Source organism: Saccopteryx bilineata, chromosome 1 (genome assembly GCF_036850765.1).
Source record: "Saccopteryx bilineata isolate mSacBil1 chromosome 1, mSacBil1_pri_phased_curated, whole genome shotgun sequence".
Lineage (NCBI taxonomy): Eukaryota > Metazoa > Chordata > Mammalia > Chiroptera > Emballonuridae > Saccopteryx > Saccopteryx bilineata.
The window spans coordinates 359,664,406-359,691,780 of NC_089490.1; the positions used below are offsets into that span (position 1 = coordinate 359,664,406).

Below are 27,375 nucleotides of genomic sequence, written 5' to 3' on the forward strand. Positions count from 1 at the left end.
AAAGCTAAGTCTCACAGCTTCTTAACTTCACACCAGCTCTGCCCTGGCCTGTGGGGACTGGCCAGGCAGAAGAGCTGACGGTGTACCACTCAAATAAAAGACTCAGGTCCTCTTTCACAGGTGTCCTTGAGGCTCTGTTTGTATTTTATTCTTTCCCATAAACTCACTGCCCACAGGCAGCACAGGTCATGACAGAAATAGGGCTTCCCAGAGCTGGGTAGGGCTGCAGCTTGCTGTAAGCCGATGTTACAAGGGTCACGTGGGTGGGCGTACAGATGGCCTCAGCTCCTGTAGAGGTGGGTAACCAGAGACTAAACAGAGCAGCCTGATCTGAGGTGCACACCTTCATTCATCTCTCCTTGCATTTACGCCAGAGCCTGTGCCCACAAGTTTGCCTGTGTTATTTTTCTCCTATGACCACAGATGAGCTCCTTAGCAATAGTGCTTCATACATTTCCGTGAGCCTTCGTTTGCTCATCATTGAGAAGAGGATGGGGCGGCATTGGAGAAAATATACAAAAAGGCACTCCGCCCCGATCCATAGCCTCCTCTCCCTAACACAGCAGTGGCTTTTACTTTATTTAAAAGTCTTTCATTTCTCTTCCAATCAGGCATGCTGTGTCCTTTTCATAGTAATTTCCAGGTCTCAGTCCTGCCTGGAAGTTCCCAAGTAGCTGAAAGGGCAGAGCACGGGACCACCCACGTCAGAGCTAGTTTCCTTTTTTATTTTTATTTTTATTTTTTTTAACATTTCATCTGATACGTTTGAGGGATTTTGAAGCCCTGGTTAAGGTATCTCTCTGATGTTAAAACAGGAGAAGGGCTTAGCCTTCTGCCAGGAGATGCCAGGCCTGGCCACATTCCCCATATGTGCAACACTGTGGACAACTAGCATCGGGGAGGGGGTTGGGCCTCTTGCCCTTTGGCATTGTGGCCAGAGATCCACAGTGTGGGTAGCAGGTCACAGACTTGAACCAGCACTTTCTTGGGATATTTTTACAGGTTTTTGTGATCAAATGAGTTTGGGAAACTGAGTTATACAAGGTTTCAAGATGGTTCTTTACTGCAGTGCCTTTAACATGCTAACATTCACTGTGAATCTCAAAAAAGGAAGTTTTATAAAAAATCCTAATAGCTGTCATTTATTGAATGTTTACTCTTTGTTGGATCTAGGAGTCCTAGTATACTCTTGATAGGCAGTGTCTCCTTTAAATCCTACAGCAGCCCTATGAAGTAACAACCATCACTGTCCCCATTGTAGAGACTAGGGAAGTGCTTGCCCAGTGTCATAGCCAATTTGCAGTACTCTTGGTAGGCAGCTGTGACCAATCCTTCTTTTATTTGGGGTTTCTCATTTCCTATGGGATTAGTAGTACCTGGAAGGACTCTAGTTGGAGAAATGTCAATTTAAACTCAAAGTGAAGAGGGACTGTTAGGCAAGTAGGGACCGCGAGGCAAGTAGGAACGTGGGAGTTCCGTAAAGATCGCTGTTGAGTTCTCAGCTTCCTGAACCCCTGCACCCCTAGATGTCTTTGTCTGTGTCACAGTAGGTTGGTGTTACGGCCTATACAGCAGGAAGAGCAGGCAGGGAGGGTCTAGAGTGGAAAGTCTCGGCCAGTAGTTCTCAAACTCAGGTGCATATTAGAATTCACCTAAGGCACATTAAAAATTACTGATGTCCGGCTTCATGCTCAGGGATTCCAATGTAGTCTGGGTGAAGCCCAGGCATTGGAGGTTTTTAAATGCTCCTTGGTAATTCTGCTGCAACCTGCGTGAGAACCATTGGTTTGGATATTTTCCTTTGTGGTCCAGGTACCGAGTCTTATACCAAAGCAAAAAGAAAGGGTTTCCTTTATAAGTTAAATGTCTTAGTGCGGTTTTGGTGTTTTTGTTTTCTTCATGAGTGAGTGACTGGTATTCCTTCTTTACCAGCCTCTTATAGCCTTATTTCATGAATCCTCTCCCTGCCCCGTCCTTTGCACTGACAGCCACGTATTTACTGGTCCTTATTCAGAAGCTTTAGGTTGTTTACTAAGGGGACTAGTGAGAAAGAGGCTCAGTACTCTTATTCCTGCTAGAAGAAGTAGGTAGGTACCATTGCTCAGAGAGCTGCATCCCTGCTGTTGCTACGAGAACTGGAGTGAGAAGCGCATTCTGGGTGATGACATTAGCTACACACATTCTTTTTATTGGACTTATAGTGTAAATCATGGGTTCCAAAGGGTGTTGCTGTCATTTTCAGTTGAGTCCTGTGAAACTGGGTAATAGAATTGTTGTTTGGTTTGGTAGTTGGGTAACTTAAGCTGTTGTTTACTACTTTGTCTGCAAAAACCCGTTTTTAGGCATTTGGAAAAATATATACCCTTGTCAGTAAAAGACAATGACTATTTCACTATGTTGTAAACCTGAAACTAATATATTGTTATATATCGACTTTAATTTCTTTTTAAAAAAAGAACAGTGACTATTTTTACCCTAAACTAGAATGTCTAGAATGACTTTTTTAACATCGTCATCTTTTCAAAGGCGCAGACCTTCAGCTCTCAAGGCTTACTTCCGGGATTTTAACACATTGTTGACCAGCAATTTTATGCAGAAGTTATGTCACTGGCTATTTTTTCATAATTGAGTATTAAAGTGAAACAATCTAAATAGACTTCAGTATACTTTATTTATACATAATGAGTTTAAATGAAACTTTGTACATATCTGCTACATATTATGTTTTATACATATATATTTTAGTAATTTTTTGGTGTGGTATACTGTATAGCAATCACCTACGTGTAATGGTATGCAACATGTTTTGCAGATATATCTGGTTTCACTGCGCTTTTCTTTTGAAACACACACTCTACACGTTCTAGTTGGATTATTTTTTAAACCAGTGACTGTTTTTTCTAAAATGTGGTCTTTCTTTAGTTGCCCTGAAAGCCCAAAAGGTGAATCAAAATCACTTTCACTATCAGATCTTATTACATTTCTTTTTTGTCGTTTTGGTTGTCTAATATCCAACTCATTACTGTCTTCCAATGAACTATCAATTTCTATATCACTACAATATATTTCAAAATCACTCAGACAATCAGATAAAGTGTCTGCATATAATTCATTTAAAAGTTTTTACCTTAATGACCTGTCATGGTTGAAACTTTTGTAATACTATAATTGCGATAAAAACCTAAATATCAAGACAAGTAGATTTTTTATAATAAACTGAACACGATTGAACACGACGAAGAAAGATTTTACATATCCTTGATATGTATGTTTAAACTGCGAGCGGTTAGAAGATAGTCCAAGTTTAGACGGCTGGACACTGGGATTGTTTTTGTTTACTGTACCTTCAATTTTGCAGTCTCACGCCTGGAGGAGTGGGAAGAAAAGGAATCTGCATGAGAATATAGAACAGTGTGCTGTTTTTCAAACTTCAACCCTCGGCGCGAAGAGTCACAAATACAATAATCCTAGATTACCCTGAGTTTCAGAAATTGAAATAGCTAATGCAAGTGCAAACACAAGTTAACTCGTGAGCAGTCAACAATATGTTAAGAACTGCTTGCTCTTTTTTTCAGTTCATGGTGGATGTGCACCAGTTTGATGAAAGTTTGTAATGGGAATGTTTCTGTTGGTTTCTTACAGTACAACAAACACCTCTTCGTGCACATTGGGCATGCCAACCATTCTTACAGTGACCCATTGCTCGAATCAGTGGACATTCGTCAGATTTATGACAAATTTCCTGAAAAGAAAGGCGGCTTAAAGGAACTGTTCGGAAAGGGCCCTCAAAATGCCTTCTTCCTCGTAAAATTCTGGGTGAGTAAGACATTGCTGTGATTTCTGTGGTTTTTGTCTGAATGATCAAGTCCTGTACGTGAGCATGGAGCAGCGTAGCTGGTCATGGACTCACACTGACTGCGCACTCAGGTGCACCTGGAGAATCGCCGTGGGACAGAGACTTGCATCTATGAGCTGTCCTCATGCTGGTCTGTGCTACCCTGCGGCCCCTGCCACAGAGCAAGAGACGGACGGCCTCTATGGGCGTCAGCGCTCACTCATGCAGTGACAAGAGGCTGCACAGATGGATGGAATAGTGATGGGAAATGTGGGGCACTAGACCCTCTTTTTCTTTCTTCTCACTCCATTAAGCAAAGCAGCTTATACATTCCACTGGAGCACAGGACCTGAGGCAGAGATGGGGCCAGGATGAGATAGAGTTACTTGCTTCAAAGTTGTATGAGTGTCTGACAGACTACAAAATGGCTTTGCCAAGTGTGTGCAATTCCACCAGGTGCTGGGGCTTGCTCCTGTCCCACAGCCTCTGAGGGGAGCTCTGCTCTTTCTTCTAGTCAAGCTGGGGCTGGGAACTGCTGATGGGCCAGAGACGTTAGAGCAGCCATCAGTATAATGTGTGTATTGGGGGCCAAGGGAGAAACAGGAGACCTGCTAGCACCAAGTGTTTATGATTCCTCAGTCATTAGAAGAATGAAAAGAAAATAGTCTCAAATGCTTGCACTCCTTAGCATGACATTAAAGGTCCTAAGTGAGCTGGGTCCAGAGTGTTTCCTTGCCATCTGTCCGAGGCTCCGCCTTTGTGTGTATCTTAATGTACCCTTTCCCTTCTCATTCTCCTCCACTGGGCCAGCTCTTTTGTCCTTTGAGACAGTGGCTCATTGGTTTTAGCACCTTCCTCCAGACCATTGATTTCCCTTTTACTCCCATCGCATTTTATCATTAATCAGTCCCCATGCTGTGTCACAGTTATTTGGATGTGTGTCCCACTCCTCTTTGGACTCCCAGCTGCCTCCAGGGTCTTTATTCATAATAGTGCTACCATTTATTAAATACCTGCTGTGGGCTGGGCACTGCGCTAATGCTTTAGATCAGGGGTCCCCAAACTTTTTACACAGGGGGCCAGTTCACTGTCCCTCAGACTGTTGGAGGGCCAGACTATAAAAAAAACTATGAACAAATCCCTATGCACACTGCACATATCTTATTTTAAAGTAAAAAAACAAAACGGGAACAAATACAATTTTAAAATAAAGAACAAGTAAATTTAAATCAACAAACTGACCAGTATTTCAATGGGAACTATGCTCCTCTCACTGACCACTAATGAAAGAGGTGCCCCTTCCGAAAGTGCAGCACTGGCTGGATTAACGGCCTCAGGGGGCCGCATGCAGCCCGTGGGGGCCGTAGTTTGGGGACCCCTGCTTTAGATGCAGCTCCTCCCCTCTTCACAGTGTTAGGTGGAATCTGCCTCATATTCAGCAAAGAAAACAAAGACTCAGAAATTACAAAGGACAGGCTACTTGTCAGGTGGGGACTTGGGTCTTAAAACTGAATAAGTTTGACTTCCCTTTGACTTCAGTGCCTCTGCTGTGCTTCCTGGATGCTTCGCGCCCTGTGAACCCTGGCCATGAAGTCTGTCCATGGGGACTTGCCCTATCTCCACTACTAAGCAGGTGCCTTCCACAGAAAGGCCCAGCAAATGGGGAAACAAGTAGATGGATCAAGGAAAAATTTATGTTTTGAATTCCTGGGAGGGAAGTTTACATATTAACATGCAGTTTGTTTAGTTTTTATTATCCAACTTTCATTTTTCATGCTCTCATACTGAGTTTGAATTGTAGAAATAGCCTTCTATTTATATTAATGTTCTTGGGACACTGTGAACAAGCAGTAATGGTCATTCCTCCTTTCTAAATTTGTGACTGACAGTGATTTGAATAGTGTTGGGGGGTCAGTTATATGATAACGGCGGTTTTCAAAGCGTGGCCTGTGAACCCCAAGGGGATTCCTTAGTTGATCCTTTCAGTGGATCGATAAGGCCAAAACTGTTTTCATTATGACATGCCTTTTGCACACTCCGGTGGTTCAGAAGCAGTAGGGTCAAACTGCTGAAGCCTTGGCTCAGTCAGGGTGCTATGCACACACAGTAAAAAAAAAAGAAAGAGCCAGTCACACCAGGAATGTTCTCTTTGACTTTTACTGCGTCTTGAACTCAGAGTCCCCATTGGAAACGAATGCCGTGAGCCTGTCCACCACGTCAAGGAGAACAACTGGCGGTATTCATTACCAAAAATGAAATTTGAGCTTTCAAGTAAAAAGAATTTTGGAAAACTTGTATCAGTCTTGGTGAACCTGACAGCTTCCCAGTACTTAAAAAAGTTTTTTGGTGATGTCTACAGTCATATTAATAAATGTGATTATTTTGATATTGTGCAGGATAAACCAGTAGATTTTTTTTTTTTTTTGTATTTTTCTGAAGCTGGAAACGGGGAGAGACAGACAGACTCCCGCTTGCGCCCGACTGGGATCCACCCGGCATGCCCACCAGGGGCGAAGCTCTGCCCACCAGGGGGTGATGCTCTGCCCCTCCGGGGCATCGCTCTGCCACGACCAGAGCCACTCTAGTGCCTGGAGCAGAGGCCAAGGAGCCATCCCCAGCGCCCGAGCCATCTTTGCTCCAATGGAGCCTCGGCTGCGGGAGGGGAAGAGAGAGACAGAGAGGAAGGGGGTGGGTGGAGAAGCAAATGGGTGCTTCTCCTATGTGCCCTGGCCGGGAATCGAACCTGGGACTTCTGCACACCAGGCCGACGCTCTACCGCTGAGCCAACCGGCCAGGGCTAAACCATTAGATTTTGACATAACAGAGTATGTAAGTTTATTGATACAGTTTCAGATTCTACACTGCAGCTAGCTTTTAAGAAACTGTTACTTGTCATGTAAGAAAAATGACCACAATTATCTGACGAACCTAGTGAAATATTCTTCCCTTCTCCATTCATGTCTGTGTGAGGCTGCATTTTCTTCATGTACTTCAACCACAGAAGCATGTACTAATTACCACAGCAGTGGCAACAGATTACATGTAGAAGCAATTATGAGAATCTAGGTATTTTCTGTTAATTCACACATTAAATAGATCAGCAAAATGTAAAACAACACTACTGTCTCACTAATATTTTTTTAAAATATAGTTATGTCTAATTTTTAAAAAATGTATAGCAAGTAATGACCTTATTATCATTTTTAATTGGGTAAAAAAGTATTTAAAATTTTTTCAGTTAAAATTTTCAATACAGAAACTATAGATAGATAAAACCTATAGAAACAAAAGTTCTTGTCCTCAGTAAATATTAAGAGTAGAAAGCTGTTGTGAGATCAAAAGGATTTAGAGTCACTGTTGTGAAGGATATAAAAGGAAGTTGTACTACCCAAGAGAATCGAAAGTCAGAAATTATAAGATATGATGAAGAAAAGAAACCGTTTTCAGTACTTTCAAATTAAACAGTATTGTGTGTGGGTTTTTTTGTTGGGTTTTTTGTTGTTTGTTTTTTATTGAATGAGAAGCAAGGAGCCAGAGACACACTCCCACATGGACCCGACCAAGGATCCACCTGACAAGCCCCCTATAGGGCCATGCTCTGCCCATCTGGAGCCATTGCTCCATTGCTCAGCAACCAAGCTATTTCAGTGCCTGAGGTGAACCTATGGAGCCATCCTCAGTGCCCAGGGCCAAATTGCTCGAACCATTTGAGCCATGGCTGCAGGAAGGGAGGAGAGATACAGAGAGAGAGAGAGAGAGAGAAAGAGAGAGAGAAAGGAGAGGGGAAGGGATGCAGAAGCAGATGATCACTTCTCTGTGCCCAGACTGGGAACTGAACCCAGGACTTTCACACGCCAGGCTGATGCTCTATTGCTGAGTCAACCAGCCAAGGTCAGTATTGGTTTTTAATGATAGCTTTTTTGATAATTAGCATGTTATTTGAATATAAAGTGGAATGTAAAGTGCTTAGAAAGTTCTTGTTTTTGCTTCCAAAATTTCACCTGTTTTACTCAGGAGGTGATTTTAATAAATGCTTTCAGGGTTGGGGCCCCTCGGTCATTCATGATTCCCCAAATATTGAGGTCTAGATTGCATATGTTTAGAGTGTGCTGGCTAGTATGAGATGTGCAAATTTAGACATAATTACTCCAAGATTAGATGCTAGTTTATTGAATTAAGATTTGCAGAATTAAAATTGAGCACTTCTTTGAATATGATAGAAGACATCACTTCTTAGTATGATTAACAGTACTTAGCCTTTATTAAAGAAATTTTGTCATAACTATGTTAAGATAAATGAGGAAAGGCTATTTGAATTAGTTTTATAATTTGCTGCAACTTGAAATCTCATTGGTTTCTTCTAATGACTAAGATTGAATTATATAGTACTTAGAATGTCTATTCTTGGATATCGGTAGGTGTTTCCAGTGGGTGTTTCTTTATAGTTGTAAAACGCCTTTGAAATATCGTTGAAATAACTTGTTTAGCAGGTTTCCTTATTTTGGGGTGAATTCAGTAAATTTCCACCAAGCTCCTCTACCCAGTCTCTTCCTTTATTTTCTCCTTTTCCTCTCTCTTGAGGTACATAAGATTTCAAGATTGTCAAAATCAGACTGACTGTTAATTTGTTCATGCATTGTTCCTGAAATTCTCTTTTTAGGTTGTCAGCCATGTTTAACCTGGGCTCAGCTGGGCAAGGCCAGGTTGAGAGTTTGCTGTGGGAGGAATACTGAGTGACACCTGAAGTACCTTCACTTAGCCCTATGCTGTGGGCACCTCCACTCTGTGCCTGTGACAGTTCGAGGTGAATGGGATAGTCCCGTATAAGACATTGCACTGGACTGCAAGTGACTCCACTCCACTCATTTCAGTGTGAAAGACCCTGGACTCAACACCCAGGACTCAGGCCCCAAAACATAAATGAATGGCAGATCATGGATGCCCCTCCTCCCTGTGAGCCTTATAATCTCTCATGCCTGAATGGTGTGGGATACCCGAGGGCCCATGCAAATGGCCATGAATCTGGCGAGATCTTTTTTTTAAGAGCCTATTGAGGTATAATTTATATACCATAACATTTACACACCATAGAATTCACTGATTTTTTAAAAAATTTACAGACTTGTGTACCTATCGCTACAATCAAATTTTTAATATTTCTGTCCTTCCAAAAAGATCTGTGCCCATTTGCAGTTAATCCCTGTTCCAACTTCCAGCCCCAGCATCTACTAGTCTACTTTCTGCCTGCACTGATTTGCCTTTTTGGACATGTTATGTAAATGGAATTACTCAGTGTGTGGCTGTTTTCACCTGGTTTCTTTCCATATGTTTTTGAGGTACATCTGTGTTGTAGCATGAATGAGTGGTTAGGTCATTTCTGTTGCTGAATACTATCCCATTGAATGGATATACCACATTTTGCTTTTCTGTTCACCAGTTGAGAGACTTGTGGATTGTTTCAAATCTAGGTTTTTATGAATAATGTTTCTGTGAAGTCTGGGCATATGTTTTTATTTTTTATGGGTAGCTACTTAGGAGTAGAATTGCTGGGGCATATGCAGAACTTTTAAAGAAATTGCCAGACTGTTTTCTAAGGTGATTGGACCAGTTTACATTCCCACTGGTGAGATGTTACGGGTCACCTCTTCCTCTTGCCATGATGTCTGCAAGTAATTAGGGTAGAGAGAGATGACAGCGAACAATGTAGATGAGGAAGCTAGTGAGTGAAAGCACCAAAACAAGGAATAGGAGGGTACATCCAAGTGAGTTCATGTGCATTGAGGTGCTTTGCAGGTGGGTCTTCACTGATGTGGTAAACATAGGAGCATAGAAAAATTAGGGAAGACAGCATCGGGATTCAGTTGTGTCATTTGAAGGAGCGGCTAGTACAATTTTTTAGCCTAGAGAGGAATAGGATTGTCTTTAGTAAGTGTTACAGCGACATTCTCTGCATTTTACCTTTTCTATTTTTATTGTTTCCCTTCTCATGACAGCTTCCTATTTATTTCCCTTCTCTTCCTTCTTGCCTACTTATTCTTCATTCCTGTGCATTTAAATTCTATGCAATATGTAATTACAAAGAGAGGAAGAGTGGTTTGCAGGAATAGGAGGAAAGGAGCCCCTCTTTTCTTTTCAGCAATGTGTGAACATGACCATTGTTGAGTTCCTTCTTTGGGCCATGCACTGGTGCCAGGTTTAAGCATATATCAAGTATTTATTTAATCCCTGTGAGGTACATGTGATTATTACCATTTTACACACAGAAAAATTGAGTAGTGGAAAGGCACAGTGACTTCTCTAGTCACACAGCTAAAAAATGCCTGATCTGCTGGACTCCGGATCCCTGCTCTTTCTGTAAGATCTGTGTCTGGCCTCATCAGGGAACACAGCTCTGTTACTGGAAGCTCTGCTGATCTGATTTCACTTACACGGCAGCCAAGTGAAGTAGCACAGCTTCTTTGTGAAGTCCTGTCATTATGGGAAGTTCTGGTGTTCTTTGCATGGGATCTATTACCAGGAAGTTCAGGTTGTAGCCTAAGTCTTTTCTAAAGATCAGTACCACCCTATTAGCTGTCTTTGGGGGGGCGGAGGACAGCATGATTTTTACATTGTGATCACAAAGGCAACATTGTAATATTCTAGACAGCCTTGGGATTGCATAATTTTTAATATGTTCCTAAATACACCGCAAACATAACCTAGTGTATAAACATGTTTATGTAGTTTGAATTGAAGAATGCGTAAATCTGGCACCCTGCTTTTTTCCTTTATTAAATACCCTTCCATGTAGCCACAGGTCATTATATCCCTAGTTACCATTTAAATGACTGTGTGTTATCTTATTTCCTAGGTGTATCATAATTTAACCATCCTTATTTTATTGAACATTAATAATTTGGCTTTTAAGATGTATGTGTGTATAGGTATATCTATGTTGTGAATGTGTGTACATAACCAAATTGCTTTCTAAAGTCATCAAGCAGTGAGTGAGTACACCAGACATCTTCATCAACCTTCCATGGCATAATTTAAAAGCAAACCAACTTTCTGTTGTCATCTGATTTTTTAATTTCTCTGTATCTGCGGTTGATTTTTCTTTCTACTCAGTCTTTAATCCTTCATTCTCTATTTCTTCCAATCTAACACATATACCTGTTCCCATTTCAACAGTTTTAGAAGTGGAGTTCTTCTTATAGTTGACATCATAAAGACCTTGCTGGCCCCTCTGCAGAGGAGTAAGCAGTGATATGATGTGGTTATTACTGCCTGCCCGTTGTGGCCCTGGCCAGTAGAGGGCATCACATCATCTCCTTGTCACCTTAGTTGTTATTTGTGCTAGCAGTACTATATACTGTACTGCCAGTGAAAATTTTAGCTTAAATTTCAGTTTTTAATTTCCCTGTCTCAGAAAAATTACAGTTTGATGCAGCATTGAAATTGTTATTATGATTGAGGATGCGTGTGGAAGCAGATGTTATGATACATGAGGCCAACATTTTGTACTGGAGAAAACCATACTTGTGTTCTTATAAAACAACGATCAGGTGCTGTGTGGGCCCTAAGAAAGGAAGGTGTCCACCCACAGAGGACAGAGCCAAGCTTCATTTCCGCGCTGAGATCCGTGCAGATGGGTTGCCAGTGAAACGGCAGACACCGCCACTCATTTAAGATAAAATGACACTTATCTTGGAATTGATCATAGAATTCCTAAAGCTGGAAGAGAGGTGGATGTGATTCAACCCTGTATCCTGAAAGACAAAAACCCAGCTAGAGCTTGAGCTGACTTTAAAAAGAGGTCCCTTTCCATTTATTTAAGGAAATAAATGAAATTATGGATTTAACCAAATAGGAAATTCAGGGAAACCAATATTTTTGGAGGAGTCTCAAAATTCTACTCTCTGTCCTAACAGTGCGCAAGAGTGTTAAACCTTGAGACATGGGTGCGTGGAGAGCCACGTTACATGTTACTTATAAACCTCATATCCAAACCCTACTTGGAAGAATCATTAGTATGATGGAGACTTAGTCTCAGATTTGATTAGAATAATAAAGGAAGACATAATGTGAAAATGCAACCATATGGATATGTAACCTGTTGTTAAAATAAAACAATATATATATATATATATTTTTTTTTTTTTTTTGTATTTTTCTGAAGCTGGAAACGGGGAGAGACAGTCAGACAGACTCCCGCATGCGCCCGACCGGGATCCACCCGGCACGCCCACCAGGGGGCGATGCTCTGCCCCTCCGGGGCATCGCTCTGTTGTGACCAGAGCCACTCTAGTGCCTGGGGCAGAGGCCAAGGAGCCATCCCCAGTGCCCGGGCCATCTTTGCTCCAATGGAGCCTCGCTGCAGGAGGGGAAAAGAGAGATAGAGAGGAAGGAGAGGGGGAGGGGTGGAGAAGCAGATGGGCACTTCTCCTGTGTACCCTGGCCGGGAATCGAACCCAGGACTTCTGCACGCCAGGCTGACACTCTACCACTGAGCCAACCGGCCAGGGCTAAAACAATTTTTTTTTTTTTTGTATTTTTCTGAAGCTGGAAACGGAGAGAGACAGTCAGACAGACTTCCGCATGCGCCCGACCGGGATCCACCCGGCACGCCCACCAGGGGCTACGCTCTGCCCACTGGGGCATCACTCTGCCGTGACCAGAGCCACTCTAGCGCCTGGGGCAGAGGCCAAGGAGCCATCCCTAGCGCCCGGGCCATCTTTGCTCCAATGGAGCCTTGGCTGCAGGAGGGGAAGAGAGAGACAGAGAGGAAGGAGGAGGAGGGGGGTGGAGAAGCAAATGGGCGCTTCTCCTATGTGCCCTGGCCGGGAATCGAACCTGGGTCCCCCGCATGCCAGGCCAATGCTCTACCGCTGAGCCAACCAGCCAGGGCCTAAAACAAATTTTTAAAATAAATTTAATGCGATGTTTTAAGTATTGGTGTCCTAGAAACCAGGATATATGGTGACCCTATACTGATTTATGTTACCCTTTTTAAATTCTTGGAATTATGAACATTCAGTATAAACAATTAACAATATATTTATAGTCATTCCATTTACTTTATTGCCTTTTTTTTTTTTTTTTTTTTTTTAGGGGAAGAAAAAGGCTAGTTTTACTAACCAAAGCAGATATGAATTTTACAGAACAGGAAAGGGAAAGAGAGTTATATGGAAAAAGGGCAGTCTTTACAAGATGTTTTTATCTTGGTGGGATTGAAATCAAATTTGTTGGACAAAATGACAGGCACTGCAAATTAAAAACTGGGCTTTACTTAAGCAGCAGACACTAGTGCCCATGGAAACTGGCCGAGTGGACCCCCTCTGGAGTTTCAGCCTGGTTCCAATTGGATTCTGCATGATGTAGGTTGAATTGTAGACTTGAGTCTGTCATTTGGAACCAAATGTCCCTGTTGCTATTCATGGAAAAGGAAGTTAGTAATATGGAATAATTTTCTCCCATGTTTTAAATTGCTATCAATAAGAAAAGGACCTTTCAGTTCACGTTTTCCATTTCTCTCTACATCTGTCATATCTTAAAATGGTGTTAAGTTCTGAAATTATGTGAACAATATTAAGTGATGGAATGATGTTAAATGAAAGGAAGATGGCCCTGGCTGGTTGGCTCAGTAGATAGAGCGTTGGCCTGGTATATGGACATCCCAGGTTTGATTCCTGGTCAGGGCACACAGGAGAAGTGACCATTTGCTCTTCCTCCCCTCCCTCTCCCTCTTCTCTCTCTCTCTCTCCCCTTCCCACAGCCAGGGGCTTGATTGGTTAGAATATGGCTCTGGGCACTGAGGATAGCTCCCTTGGAGCGCATCAACCTCAGGTGCTAAAAATAGCTTTGTACTTAAGCATTGTCCCTACATGGGGTTGCCACCAGTCGGGCGCATACAGAAGTCTGCTTCACTATCTGCCCCCCTCTTCTTAAAAAAAAAAAGTGGAAGGAAGATTAGCTAGAAATACCACTAGATTTTAGAGGTACTTATGGGCTAACACATAATAAATTCCCTTCAGGTGGACTGTGATTATATAATTATCTTCAAGAGTCTGATCTTTGAAAAATTATCTTTAGATAGGCAGGTTCTGATATTTCTTTTTTTTTTTTTCTAATGTGTATCTTTATTTATTTGTTTGTTTGTTTGTTTTTTGTATTTTTCTGAAGCTGGAAATGGGGAGAGACAGTCAGACAGACTCCTGCATGTGCCCGACTGGGATCCACCCGGCACGCCCACCAGGGGGCAATGCTCTGCCCCTCCGGGGGGTCGCTCTGTTGTGACCAGAGCCACTCTAGCACCTGGGGCAGAGGCCAAGGAGCCATCCCCAGCGCCTGGGCCATCTTTGCTCCAATGGAGCCTCGGCTGCGGGAAGGGAAGAGAGAGACAGAGAGGAAGGAGAGGGGGAGGGGTGGAGAAGCAGATGGGTGCTTCTCCTGTGTGCCCTGGCCGGGAATCGAACCCAGGACTTCTGCACACCAGGCCGATGCTCTACCACTGAGCCAACCGGCCAGGGCCTAGGTTCTGATATTTCATGTAGAGGGATAGGAAGTCAGTAAACTTGTACCTCCCCCATTTTGGTTTGATTTCATCAGAAAAATATCTGGAGCTTGTTAGAACTTTCTGTATTGACTGTTCATTATTACTTTCTTCCTGTTTTCCCAACCTCATGTTTTAAACTTCTTGGTAGATAGGGATGCTGTCTGTAGCTATTGTTTGTTCAACAGGGCAATGAATATGGTAGATATTCAACAGTCCCCCCTCCTTGGCTGAAAAGTTAATTTATTTCATTCAACTAGAGAAATTGCTATACATTGGATACTATAACTGTCACTTAGCCCTGATAGGGTAGGCCGATATAGTAGCACCTGATAGTTTGTTGGGTGATCTTTTTCAGGGAATTTACTGAACATCAGGTAGAAGACCCCAAGAGACTCCCACAGAAGCTCTTCTAGCTATGTCTGGAGTTGTTAGGTCCTTATAAAAATAATTATTTGCATTGGTAATAAATATACATGTCACTGGTGAGTCATTCAGCAAACATTCACTGAGTTTGACCTTGCTCCCAGAGAGCTGAGGAGATGGACGTGAGTGAGAGGCTGACACGTGAGCGTATGATTGACTGCACCTTGGGGTAGAAGCTGTAGTGGAAATGTGGGCGTACACAGATAGAAGGAGAAATCCTTGTTCTCTGAGAACGTTTCGGAAGGCCTCACAGAGGCATGGCATTTGAGCAGCACCTTGAGGACCCCGTGGCCTGGGGACCTTAAGGAATCTGGAGAACGGTGAGAGTTGAGGGTAGAAACCCTGATGCTCGTGGCAGTCACTTGACTTATAAGTACCCTTTCTGAATCCCATGAAAACAGATAGAAGAGGACAGCCTGGAAAATGGGGTCCTAAACTCCCTCTACTTTTTCCCCAATCCTTTCATCTCTGTTGCACCACAGATCCTCCCCCCCCCCCCCCAGTAACCTTGAACTCTTCAGGACTTCTATTCAGCATCTAAATTGAATTCCCTGAACCCCGTGGGAGAATCCATCTGACAGCTGTTCCTCTAATGCCCTCTGTCCTAGGTCATTTGGCTCAGTGGTTGCTAACAAAGCTGAGGTCACAGGTTCATCCTTTCTTTCGTGGGACTATTTAACTCCGCTCCCTGCCATGGTCACAGGCTGAGATGCTAAGCCAGTGTCCCACCAAGGGCTGCTGCAGACCAGAGGTCCGGGCGAAATCAGACACATGGTGCACCTGCACTGCCCAGCGTTTGCCCTATTTATGGGGGTGCAATTAGCTTTCAAGAAAAACTAGAGAAGGGAAGGGTTGAGGTGGCATAGAGTGGCGACTTATTTCCAGACTTAATTTTGCAAGGAATAAGTAGATTATCTGGACATAATCATAAACTCCCCAGGGATCTTGTTCAATTATCTAAAATCGGACTTAGCCCCGTGGTGCTCTGTGAAATCCTTTCTCCCTTGGGCAGGTACAGTCTACCCACCCGCCCATTTTAATTTACTTTAATATTACAAAAGCAATATAAGCTTATTTTAAATAGTCCTAGCAGTTCAAAAGACTATAGAAGAAAAAGTGAGATTCCCCTCAGGTCCCCCTGTATCCTTCTGAACCTTTTTTTTTTTTTTAATTGATTTTATTGGGATGACATTGGTTCACAAAACCATTGCGGTTTCAAGAGCACAACTCAGTGTAACACCATCTGCCCACAGCACCGTGCACCCCCCACCCCAAAGCAAAATGTGCATTTACAAACATTGTACATACACCGTTGGTTTTTACTTAAACAAGAGTTATGCTTCATGTATCATTTGTCAGCTTCATTTTTCTTCCCCTCACTTAAAATATCTTGAGCATACAAGGTCTTCTTACAGCAATGAGAATTGGAGGGTAAGTCCCAATTTTTGTTATTCTTTTCAGTAAAGGTGACTTGTTGAGTTGCCAGATTTAGAAATAACAATACAGGCCACTTAGTTAAATTTGAATTTCAGGTAAACAATGTATAATATTTTAGTGTACATACCTCCCATGCAATCTTTGGAACACAATGGATACTTCCAAAATGTTGTTGATCGAAAAATCAGATTTAACTGGGTGGCCTGTAGTTTATTTGGCAACTCTAGACTTGTTAGTTGATTGATTGCACCAAAACTCCAGACCAGAGGAAGGTCCTGATTCTGGGTTTGGAAAGGGTAGTCCTGGGCCAGTGTTCGCACACCTGCTGAATATGGTGTGTGAAGGTCCAGCTCCGCTAGGCACCCCGTTCTCATTATGGCCTGTGCAGTGGCTTTGAACTTGGCGCTGAGACTTCTGCTCTTTCATCTCAGCTACTGTGTGAAGTCACCAGGGGCAGTTACCTGAAGTTGAGTGGATGATATTAATTGAATTTTTTTCTTAATGAATGCTGCCATTTGTAGGAATTTGCAATGCAAACAGCCAGCCTTTCAAGCGGTGCATATTGTAATTAGAGCAAGCTTTTAAGATTCTTTGAAGTACTAAATGTTTATGAAATTCAAATAGGGGTGCCAATCTGCACAATAAAGGGGCTCTTGGTGGTGTTTTTTTAATCTTCTATTTTGTAGATGTAAATATATGCCATAATTAGTGGGAAGTAACTCGAAGAGTGGGGGCTGAGTTTATTCCTATTATTCTTATTTAAAACAGCTGTGGCAGGAGAACTACAGCTGCTGTCCTTTTGTACTGGGCAGGGGGTACAATGGCCCAAAGTGAGCTGACTCAAAGACTTTCTTCCCTAAGGGTAGTTTTATTGTTCTCCCCAAGTACAAGATGCCTTACTGGGGATTCTCCCAGGGTCATCCAACATTCCTCACTCCAAGCCTCTGTGTGCCAGTGCGGGCAGGCTTCCAAGGTCTTGGTCAGGGGCAGGTACGTGCAAGTCATGCAGGAGGGTTTGGGAGCAGCTAGCTTCCTCAGAGACAGCCCCTGCCAGAGAGATCCCCCTGCCAGCACGGTCTCTCGGGGCACCTCTGCCTACTGTGTGCTCACTGCTGATAGCTGGTGCAGAGTGATCGTCCTGCAGCACCCACGGAGCAGCTGCCAGGCCCACTAGGTGCCCTGCCTGCCTGAGCCTCCCCACGTGGCAGGCCTGGACAGCTGCCCACAACAGAGCCCAGCTCCCAGTGCCGCCTGCCAAGGAGCCAGATGCTGCCATTGGAAAAAATTGCTTCACAATTTGAAATCTTGGTCCTTTGATCATTGTTCGGAGAGGATGAAGAGGAGAGGTTCAAAGTGGTGGTTTGAAAATGCCAGTGTCTCCTTGAATCCATCAGTGCCTATTATACTCTTTCTTGTCAGGGACTATCCTCTTGATGTTTTCATTTTTGCACCCGAGTAATTCCTGCCCAGCCCTTCCAAGCCTTGGGGTGAAGGGGAGAGATGGGTGGGAAGGGAGAGTCCTGGCCGGGTGTCCCTGCCTTTGGTGTTATCTCTTCCTCTTTGTTCTGGCAGGCTGTTTTCCTGTGAAGCCAGGGACAGGCAGTCGCTGCCAGCCCAGTGCTGCCTCCGCGGGAGCAGCACAAGTCCCTTCTGCACTGGGCACCTCAGCGCTCGCTTTCTCATACTTCGGCCCCCAGTAGCCAGGTTGGCAGGGGCCTGCGGTTTTGCAGAGCTGAGCCCCCCACCCAGCCCTCCCCTCACAGCTCTGGGCCTTGCCCATGCCTCATTTTCCCTTACCCATGCGATGGGAAGGATCGTTCTTTGAATATGTAATTAAGAAGTTGTAATTAAAATTTACATTTTACTTTTTTAATTTCAAAAGCATGACATCAAACAGTGGAACACGTTCAGGAATATATGGGCTTTCTGAACAAGAGGTAATAGAGGAGAAACCAATCTGAAATCTTGTCTGGTAACTGGAATGTTTTAGCTACAGGAGTAAAGTGATGGGTGTATGAGAAGGAGGAATTGAGGAGGAATTCGGGGAAAGGCTCTCCTCTTACTGCCTGAGGCAGGTGCTTTCTCTGCCTGGCATTGTAACCTGCCTCTCCTTCAGCCTTGTATTGTTTCCCAGGACCTGTCCACAGATACACCCAAAAGTTTTTAATTTATGCAACACACATTTATTAGTATGATTGCCTTTTCTTATTTCCAGAGAGAACTCTATAACAGCTCTAATCATATCTGTGTGGGAAAGATAATAATTCTATACCTGTTTGAGCAGTTATACTCCAAACTTAAGACTTATCAAACTCACAAGTCAGAAATGATACTGGTTTTCCTGATTGGAAAAAGCCAGTGTTGTATCTGTGCTGATGAGTGTCAATAGGGGGCTCAGACTGGCTCTGCGGGGACTGGCTCTTGTTTATTGATTACAAAGTATCATCTACATGTGGTCACACCTCTGTAGGTGTGATTGAGGCTCTGCCTTTATCTCTGTCCTGGTCTGTATTTTAAATCAATAAGCTAATAGGAATGATTATCAGTATTATTAATGGCTATCATTTGTGTAGCACCTTACAGTTATGCATTACCTCCTGTGACCATAGTGGCTTTTGGAAGCAGGTCTTCTTTGTGGCTAAAAATGATTACAGTGAGGTGCAAAGAAGTGACCGCTGTCCATGCTGTAGTCAGATGTCTGCGGCAAGGTCATAGCAGATGAAGAGTCAGAATTGGGACTAGATGGCAGGATGGAGTTTCATAAAAATAAATTTAAAACTTGAATTCCAGGAAGCAGCTAGGACCTTGAACAGCTTAGTGGGTGAGGAGGGGGAGAAGAAAGGTGAGATTAAGGGGGAAATGAAAAAGAATTGTAGAACTGTCTTACAGATGTGTCTGTAGTTCTTCAGGGTTCCAGAAGGCAGAGCTCTAGGTAAAAGTTACAAGGGAGCCAGTTCGATGTAATGGCCGTGGTAAGTCAAATCATGTCCAAGTCCTTACCCGTGGTGTTTGTGAATATGTTACATCACACGGAAAAGGAGAAGCAGGGTTGCTAACCAACAGGTCGGGGGATGTCTTGATCTGAGTGGGCCCAGTGGACTGCAGGTTCCCTTAAAAGTGGTAGAGGGATGCAGGAGAAGAGATCTAGAGAGGTGACAACTGGCAGTGTGAGCAGGACTCGCTCTGGCTTTGCAAGCGGGGGAGGGGCTAGGAGACAAGGCCTGCAGGCGGCCTCTAGAGACTGGGAGAGCCTCAGAAAGACGCATGGCTCTGCCAACACTTTGATCTTCACCTCGTGAGGTCCATGTTGGATGCCCGACCTACAGAGTAAGATCATAAACTGGTGGTATTTTAAGCCACTACATTTGTGGTAGTTTGTTAAAGCAGCAATAGAAAACGAATACAACAGGAAAAAGAACTACCTGCCAATGAGGTCTGTCTAGCACACCGTCTTTTCTTAAAGCAATGATTTTCCTGTATCTGAAGGTATGTAGCCAGCAGGCAGAGCGGGTCAGGATACTGTAGAGAAGATGTCTGTATTGGGAGGTAGGAATAAGAGTTGGCCTCAGAACCCAGTACATAAGCAGTAGTCTCTGTTCTGAGACAAAATGGGCAAAGATTTCTTAGAAGGTCCTGTTCTCCTGGGCTTGCCCTGTCCATCAAGCCATATTTGCAAGTTTTCTTTTTCTTTTTTTAATACTTCCAAACCTGGCTGATGATCATCTACATATTTTAGTTTGGCTTCTCTGTGCCCAAAGGGTAGGATATGGTTTGACTTTGGAATTTGTTGGGAAGGTAAGTATGCTAGTTTTAGCTGTTTCTTGGATTTTTGTATTCAGTTTGCTTTTAGAAAATATCCTGTGGTCAGAGAAAAGCCAGTTAGGCAGAAATAGTTTGCATCTCTGATACCAGCACATTTTTCTCATTTTCTTGCCTTCAGAATGCTATGAAATGTTAGCCCTGAGTTTTCAGTAGGGTGGGTTACGAACACAGTGTGACTCCTAGACTCATTGCAGAGTTTGCTTCCTTTAATTTAATGCTAGCATTCTTTCTTTGATTCTACCTTTGCTTCGTGGGAGTTCAGTGACTGCATTTCTTTCTGGGATAATCATAGTGTCATCAAGCTGACAGATAACTATCTTTCACATCACTGCCTCCTCCTAAAAAATTCCTGAAGAGCAGCTGAAATATGGTTGGATGGCTACATGATTGTTTTCCATGTTCAGGAGTAATCGCAAAGCAGTTATAATAGCAAATTGGTTATTTACTGTTAGCTGGGAAGCCTTTTAAAATCTAACTTATTAAATTTCTATTAGTCATTAAATATAAAGTGTTCTCAAACTGTTATAAAAAAGGGCAAGGTGGCCCTGGCCGGTTGGCTTAGCAGTAGAGCGTCAGCCTGGCATGCAGGGGACCCGGGTTTGATTCCCAGCCGGGGCACACAGGAGAAGCCCATTTGCTTCTCCACCCCCCCCCCCCCCGCCCCTGCTCCTTCCTCTCTGTCTCTCTCTTCCCCTCCTGCAGCTGGGGCTCCATTGGAGCAAAGATGGCCCGGGCGCTGGGGATGGCTCCTTGGCCTCTGCCTCAGGCACTAGAGTGGCTCTGGTCGAGGCAGAGCAACGCCCGGGAGGGGCAGAGCATCGCCCCCTGGTGGGCAGAGTGTCGTCCCTGGTGGGCATGCCGGGTGGATCCCGGTTGGGCGCATGCGGGAGTCTGTCTGACTGTTTCTCCCCGTTTCCAGCTTCAGAAAAATGCAAAAAAAAAACAAAAAACGGGCAAGGTTTTCTTTGTGCCCCTCCCCTCCCCCCATCCCCTCCCTCTCCTTTCTCCCCCCCCCCTTAGCACCCCTCCCAGTAACCACCACACTCTTGTTCATGTCTCTTGAGTCTCATCTTTATGTCCCATCTATATATGGAATCATATAGTTCTTAGTTTTTTCTGTTTTAGTTATTTCACTTAGTATAATATTATCAAGGTCCATCCATGTTGTTGTAAATGATCCAATGTCATCATTTCCCAGGTGACGGAAGACAATTTGACTTTGGGTGAGGGGTATGCAACATAATCAAATGTCAAAATAACCTGGAGATGTTTTCTCTGAACATATGTACCCTGATTTATCAATGTCACCCCATTAAAATTAATTTTTAAAAATGGCAAGGAAATGGGGAAACTTTCTGTCCTAATCTAAACGAAAGCTAAACTGCACGTAGCCCTAATGACCCAGCAGGTCTACTCATAGGAACACCCCACAGAAATGCATACATGTGTTCATCAAAAGCATATTCGAGAACGCTCAGAGTAGCACTTTTCATAATAGCTTCAATATGGAAACTCTGCAAATGCCCGTCAGTAGTGGAACAGATAGATCGTGACGTTTTTCATTCAGTGGCACACTGCAGTCACAGGGATGAATGAATCCACACAACCACATGGGTGACTCTCATGGTATAATGCTGAGTGAACTAAACACAAAGGAGTCAGCACTTATTTAGGGTTTAAAAAGCCAGACAGAACTAATGTATACTAATGTATATATAATGTCTTAGGACCAAGGTCACCCCTGTGGCATGCAGGGCTGATTGTACTGGAAGGAGCATGGGTGGGAAGGCGTCTGTTCTGTTTCTTTATCTGGGTGCTGCCTACATGGGTGTGTTCGCTTTATGAAAATTAATTAAACTATAAACTTGTGCTTTCTGCATTTCTCTGAATATATGTTACACTTTAATTTCATTTTTAAAAAATGCCATTGATAAAATACTCCTCAAAAAAAAAATTCTTTGTTGGCCTAAGCTCTAAACTATTGATGAAATAGTTGTGTTTTATCTCATATATACATATTTAATGTGCTTCAAATTAGCACACTTGTATTACTTGTTCATTATACCACTAATCCTGTAATAACATATGCAGACCCAGCCTTGTATCCATGTCTAGAGTAAGGTCTTAGCCACTTGGACTTGTTTGAGCTGCAGTCTCCATGGCGCTGCTTCTTCGTGGGTTACACACGAGAGTCAGAGATGAGTAATAATGACCCAGTGATTATAAAGATAAAGAAGCAGAACTTGTTACTTTAATTCTGTCATTCTCTGTTACTACTTCTAGGATTTTTGTGTTTAAAATTTTAAATGAAACAGAGTGCTGATTATTACTGAAAACTATTTTATCTAATAAAGGGTGCATCTTAAAAATGATCCACTCTAGTTGTCAAAATTTGCTAGCTCTGCCTCTGCAGGGGGCGGCTCCCTTCACTAGCGTACTTAAGCGTGGAAACTCAGATGGAAACAGGAAAGCTGTGGAAATTTTCAGCAATTTTACTAACATCAAATTATGGTGAATACTATTCTGAACTTGGTTAACATTTTTAAATTGTATATATGGACAGATTATTTTGTATATTTATTTCTGTGTTTGCTTTGCATCTTATGTGTCTGTGTTTGTTTACATTGAAAATCTTAGCTTGTCAAAAATAATGCTGTGGAAATGAATAGAAAGAAAAATAGTGCATTTAAAAATGTGAAAGGAAACAAAACATTGCCTGACCAGTGGTGGCACAGTAGATAAGAGCGTTGACCTGGAATACTTAGGACCCAGGTTCGAAACCCTGAGATTGCCGGCTTGAGCATGGGCTGATCCAGCTTGAGCTCAGGTTCACCAGCTTGAGTACAGGGTTGCTGGTTTGAGCATGGGATCATAGACAAAATCCCATGGTCGTTGGCTTGAGCCCAAAGGTTGCTGGCTTGAGCAAGGGGCGTTAGCTCAGCTGGAGCCTCCCAGTCAAGGCACATATGAGAAGCAATCAAGGAACAACTAAAGTGCCACAACTATGAGTTGGTGCTTCTCTTCTCTTTCCCTTTCTCTCTCTTTCTCTCTCTCTCAAAACAAAGTATTGTGCATAGGGAGTTGTGGTATAATTCTTAAGAAATCCTTCCTCCTTATTCAATCACCGAAGTAAGTTAAGGTTGACTTTTTTTTTGGTTTTTTTTTTTGGGGGGGGGTTGTTTTTTTTTGGTTTGTTTTTTTTTTGTATTTTTCTGAAGCTGGAAACGGGGAGAGACAGCCAGACAGACTCCCGCATGCGCCCAACCGGGATCCACCCAGCACGCCCACCAGGGGCGACACTCCGCTCACCAGGGGGCAACACTCCACCCCTCCGGGGCGTCGCCCCGCCGCAACCAGAGCCACTCCAGCGCCCGGGGCATAGGCCAAGGAACCATCCCCAGTGCCTGGGCCATCCCTGCTCCAACGGAGGCTGCGGGAGGGGAAGAGAGAGACAGAGAGGAAGGAGGAGGGGGTGGAGAAGCAAATGGGCGCCCCCCCCCCATGTGCCCTGGCCGGGAATCGAATCCGGGTCCCCCGCACGCCAGGCCGACGCTCCACCGCTGAGCCAACCGGCCAGGGCCGACTTTTTTTTTTTTAATGTTTATTTTATTGATTTTAGAGAGAGAGGTAAGGAGAGAGAGACAGACAGAGACAACAGAAACATTGGTCTGTTCCTGTATGTGCCCTGACCGAGTAGCGAACTGACAACCTCTGTGCCTCAGCATGATGCTCTAACCAACCGAGCTATCCGGTCAGGGCAAGGTTGACTTTTTTTTCTTTAAATAACCTCATTCCATTTACTCTCCATTTGACTCCTCCACCCATTGCTTATTTCCCGGTGCTCCTTCCACACTCCACCCTTCCACCACAAACACCTAACTGCTTTTTTTTTTTTTTTTTTTTTTTTTGCATTGTATTCTTTCTGAAGCTGGAAACAGGGAGAGACAGTCAGACAGACTCCCGCCAGGGGCGACGCTCTGCCCACCAGGGGGCGATGCTCTGCCCCTCCGGGGTGTCGCTCTGCCGCGACCAGAGCCACTCTAGGGCCTGGGGCAGAGGCCAAGGAGCCATCCCCAGCGCCCGGGCCATCTTTGCTCCAATGGAGCCTCGGCTGCGGGAGGGGAAGAGAGAGACAGGGAGGATGGGGGGGGGGGTGGAGAAGCAAATGGGCGCTTCTCCTATGTGCCCTGGCCGGGAATCGAACCCGGGTCCCCCACACGCCAGGCCGACGCTCTACCGCTGAGCCAACCGGCCAGGGCCAACACCTAACTGCTTTTGATTGCTCACCAGTCTTTCAAAGCAATTGATTAACATCAAATTTGCAGGTTTGTTTAAATTACAATATTAGCTAGCAGTCCATTTATACCCACTCTTTTTCAAAGCTAGGAATTTTTTAATGTTGAAGGAAAGTAAAAATAACTTAGGATGCACTTTCCTGCTTCACGTAAACTCATCATTGCCTCATTGTTGGAAAGCATCCTTAAATACTCATCCCTGGAGCACTTATTAAATCATGGAGTACCTGGGCAGTAGAATAGTCTGTACGGCCACTGTTCATTTTTAAATGCCTGTTCTTTTTAATACTAATATTCTGTAACAATACAGTATGAGTTCTAAGATGTCATTATAGATACATTTTTTAAAACAAAGCTTCGAAGAGTGCTACTGTTTGTGCAGAATAAAGGCGGGGTGTATATGCTTCAATGCCTGAATGCTAAATATTTCTAAAAGGACAGAAAAAAACAGCACTGGTCACCTGTGGAGGTTGGCAAGTTCAAGTGTAAAAATAAAGTGGACACCCTTTATCCAGTTTGATTTCTTTACTACCACATGAGCATTTTCACATTTTAAAAATGCTAAAACTTGCTGGCACAAACTGCATCATAATACAGTCATCCCTCGGTATTCACAGGGGATTGGGTCCAGGAATCTCTGCAGTGCTCTAGTTCCTTATATAGGGTGGCGTGGTATTTACATATAACTCACCCATATCCTCTCTTTAAAGCATTTCTAGATTAATTTATAATACCTAATACAATGTAAATGCTATGTAAATAGTCATTATGTTGTTTTGTCAAGGTAATAATGACAAGATAAATGTTCACATTCTGGGCAGACACACCATTGTAGGCCTACCTAGATAGTACCCGTCTGCAACAACGTACCTGTTTTTTTCAAATATGTTCAATTCACAGCTGGTTGAATCCGCAGATGCAGAGTGCGTGGGTAGGGAGGGCCCACTATAGTAAGAGCACAAGTCCCACAGAGAACGTCGCTGGTGATCCCAGCACCACCAGACACCTGAGCTGCTTCCCAGAGCCGTGCGTTCTCACGTGGTGGCAGCACGAGGCAGTGGCAGTCTCTGGAGGCCCACTTTCAGTGCCCTGTGGAAAGCTGGGTGCCAGTTCCAGTGTCAGAGCTCCTGCGTGCCCCAGGAGTGTCGGCACCTTTCTCCTGTGGGGGCTGGCGCTCAGGTCGACCCCTGGGCCTCTGCAGCCCATCGCTCAGTTTTCATGTAGCCAAATGCCAAACTTTGAATGTGAGAAGAGTGCACGCCTGGGTATTTTTATTTATTTACAATTTATGCCCCATATTATTCCAAAAAGCTAAATGTGAAGGGAGGGTTACTAAATTTATGGATAATATAAAACTGGACAAGTACAAGATTGGAATTCAGTAAAAGGATTTGAACATTGATTGTTAGTAGCTATTAGAGGTACGTAAGGTAAGTTAATTGCTGTGGTTGAGCACTGAATTTAACTTTGAATTTCTTGGCACATAAAGTGAAAGGAGGGATAAAAAGTATATAGTTCTTTTTATATGAAGCCAGAAAATAATGAAGTTTTGCCTAAGGAAATGGACATTTTCCTGACTCAACTCAAGAAGGAAATTCAAATTCAGATCCTTATTAAAAATGTAAAGAGAGAATGACTCAGGTCGTCATGGTGGTTAGTTAGTGCCTGTAAGGTATTGAAATTAGCTAGTTAGAATGTGCCAAACCTCACAAAGTATGTAGTCTCATTTGTATATCAGATCTGTCTCTGTCTCAGCACTGTCACCACAGTGCTGCTCTGTCATTGGAACTGCTGACAAGGGCGCCTGATCTATCTCCACGTTCACTCTTACCCTTCCAGAATCTTCTCCAGGCTGTGGTCAGGGGTGCCTTTCTGGAATGCACATCTGATCGTACTCCATCCCTGTCTCCATTCCATCCGCTTACATCACCTGCATCCCTCTGGTTTTAGGATATAAGACCCAAACCTCCCACTTCCCCAGCCTCTCCTGCCACCCTCTCTCCCTGCTGTCTGCTCCAGCCTGTTTTTTCGTCCTTGTTTCTGGCTATGAGCCCTTTGAACATTGCCTCTCTCTCTCAGCATGCTGTGCCTGCCTAAGCCTCCTGGACTCCAAGGGCCCCCTCCCCACTATTGTTTGTCCTCCTGCCCCTCTGTGCCTCTCTCAGGAGTGTTTGTCTCTGCTGTGATGCCCTCCCTAGCAAACCGTCAATCCCCTGACAGCAGGGCTTGGCTCAGCTCTCGCTCACTCTTTGACCCAGCTTCACACCTCTACCTGATGAGCGGTCGGGAGTCAGGAGACATTCAAGGGATGGGAACCACCAACCAGCGATCTAGATGCTGCAGCTGCCCAGCCTCCCTTTCCAGTAGACTTTATGCCAGGCTGAGACACATCTCCTCTGAAGCCCGGTGCTGGTCACATTGCTTCCTTGCGCCAAAACTTTCAAGGGGTTCCATGTCTTACAGGATACAATCCACCCCTTATTTTAGCCCTCCACACACTGGGCCCAGTTATATTTCCACACTCGTTTCTCCCAGGTCCCTCAGTCCTTGCACCATAACAAGAATGCAGCTCTCTGGACTTCTCCTGCCCACATTATTCCATCAGCCCTTCTCTGCATGTTTAAATCTTAACCATCCCTTAAATAACACTCCTGGGTGAAAGTGATGCCTTCTATTGTCTGAACTCTGAGCACCTGTGACATGGTACTGACTTTCTATATAAATTATAATTATTTTATGTACATATCCATATCTCCCACATTAGATTGTAGTCAAGTCCTGTGTAGTGTCTAGCATGAGCCTCACCTGGTGGGTAGTCATAAAAATGTGTTAAACGAATGGTAGTTTGCGTTAAATATTAGCATCATTGTGAGTCTTTAATAGAAACCATTTCTGCTGCTTAATTTGCAGTACAGTTTCTGTTTTTATACATATAACAAATGGCAAGTAACTGTAGATTCTCCTTTTCTTTTAAATACCTCTAAAGATTAGCGACTGCGAATTCAGGTCATACGCAATGACCCTTGAAC

The 27,375-nt window shown here is 43.7% G+C and overlaps 1 protein-coding gene across 10 annotated transcripts in view; it reads left to right on the plus strand.

Moving 5' to 3' along the window:
- The window catches only part of TEAD1 (TEA domain transcription factor 1), a 283,716-nt gene that overhangs the window by 235,009 nt on the left and 21,332 nt on the right, over positions 1 to 27,375 (plus strand). For all 10 annotated transcript variants that reach the window (XM_066250982.1, XM_066250981.1, XM_066250984.1 and 7 more), the window contains one exon: positions 3,643 to 3,816. In XM_066250982.1, coding sequence (XP_066107079.1) covers positions 3,643 to 3,816 — 174 coding nt within the window. The remainder of the gene's footprint in view (positions 1 to 3,642; positions 3,817 to 27,375) is intronic.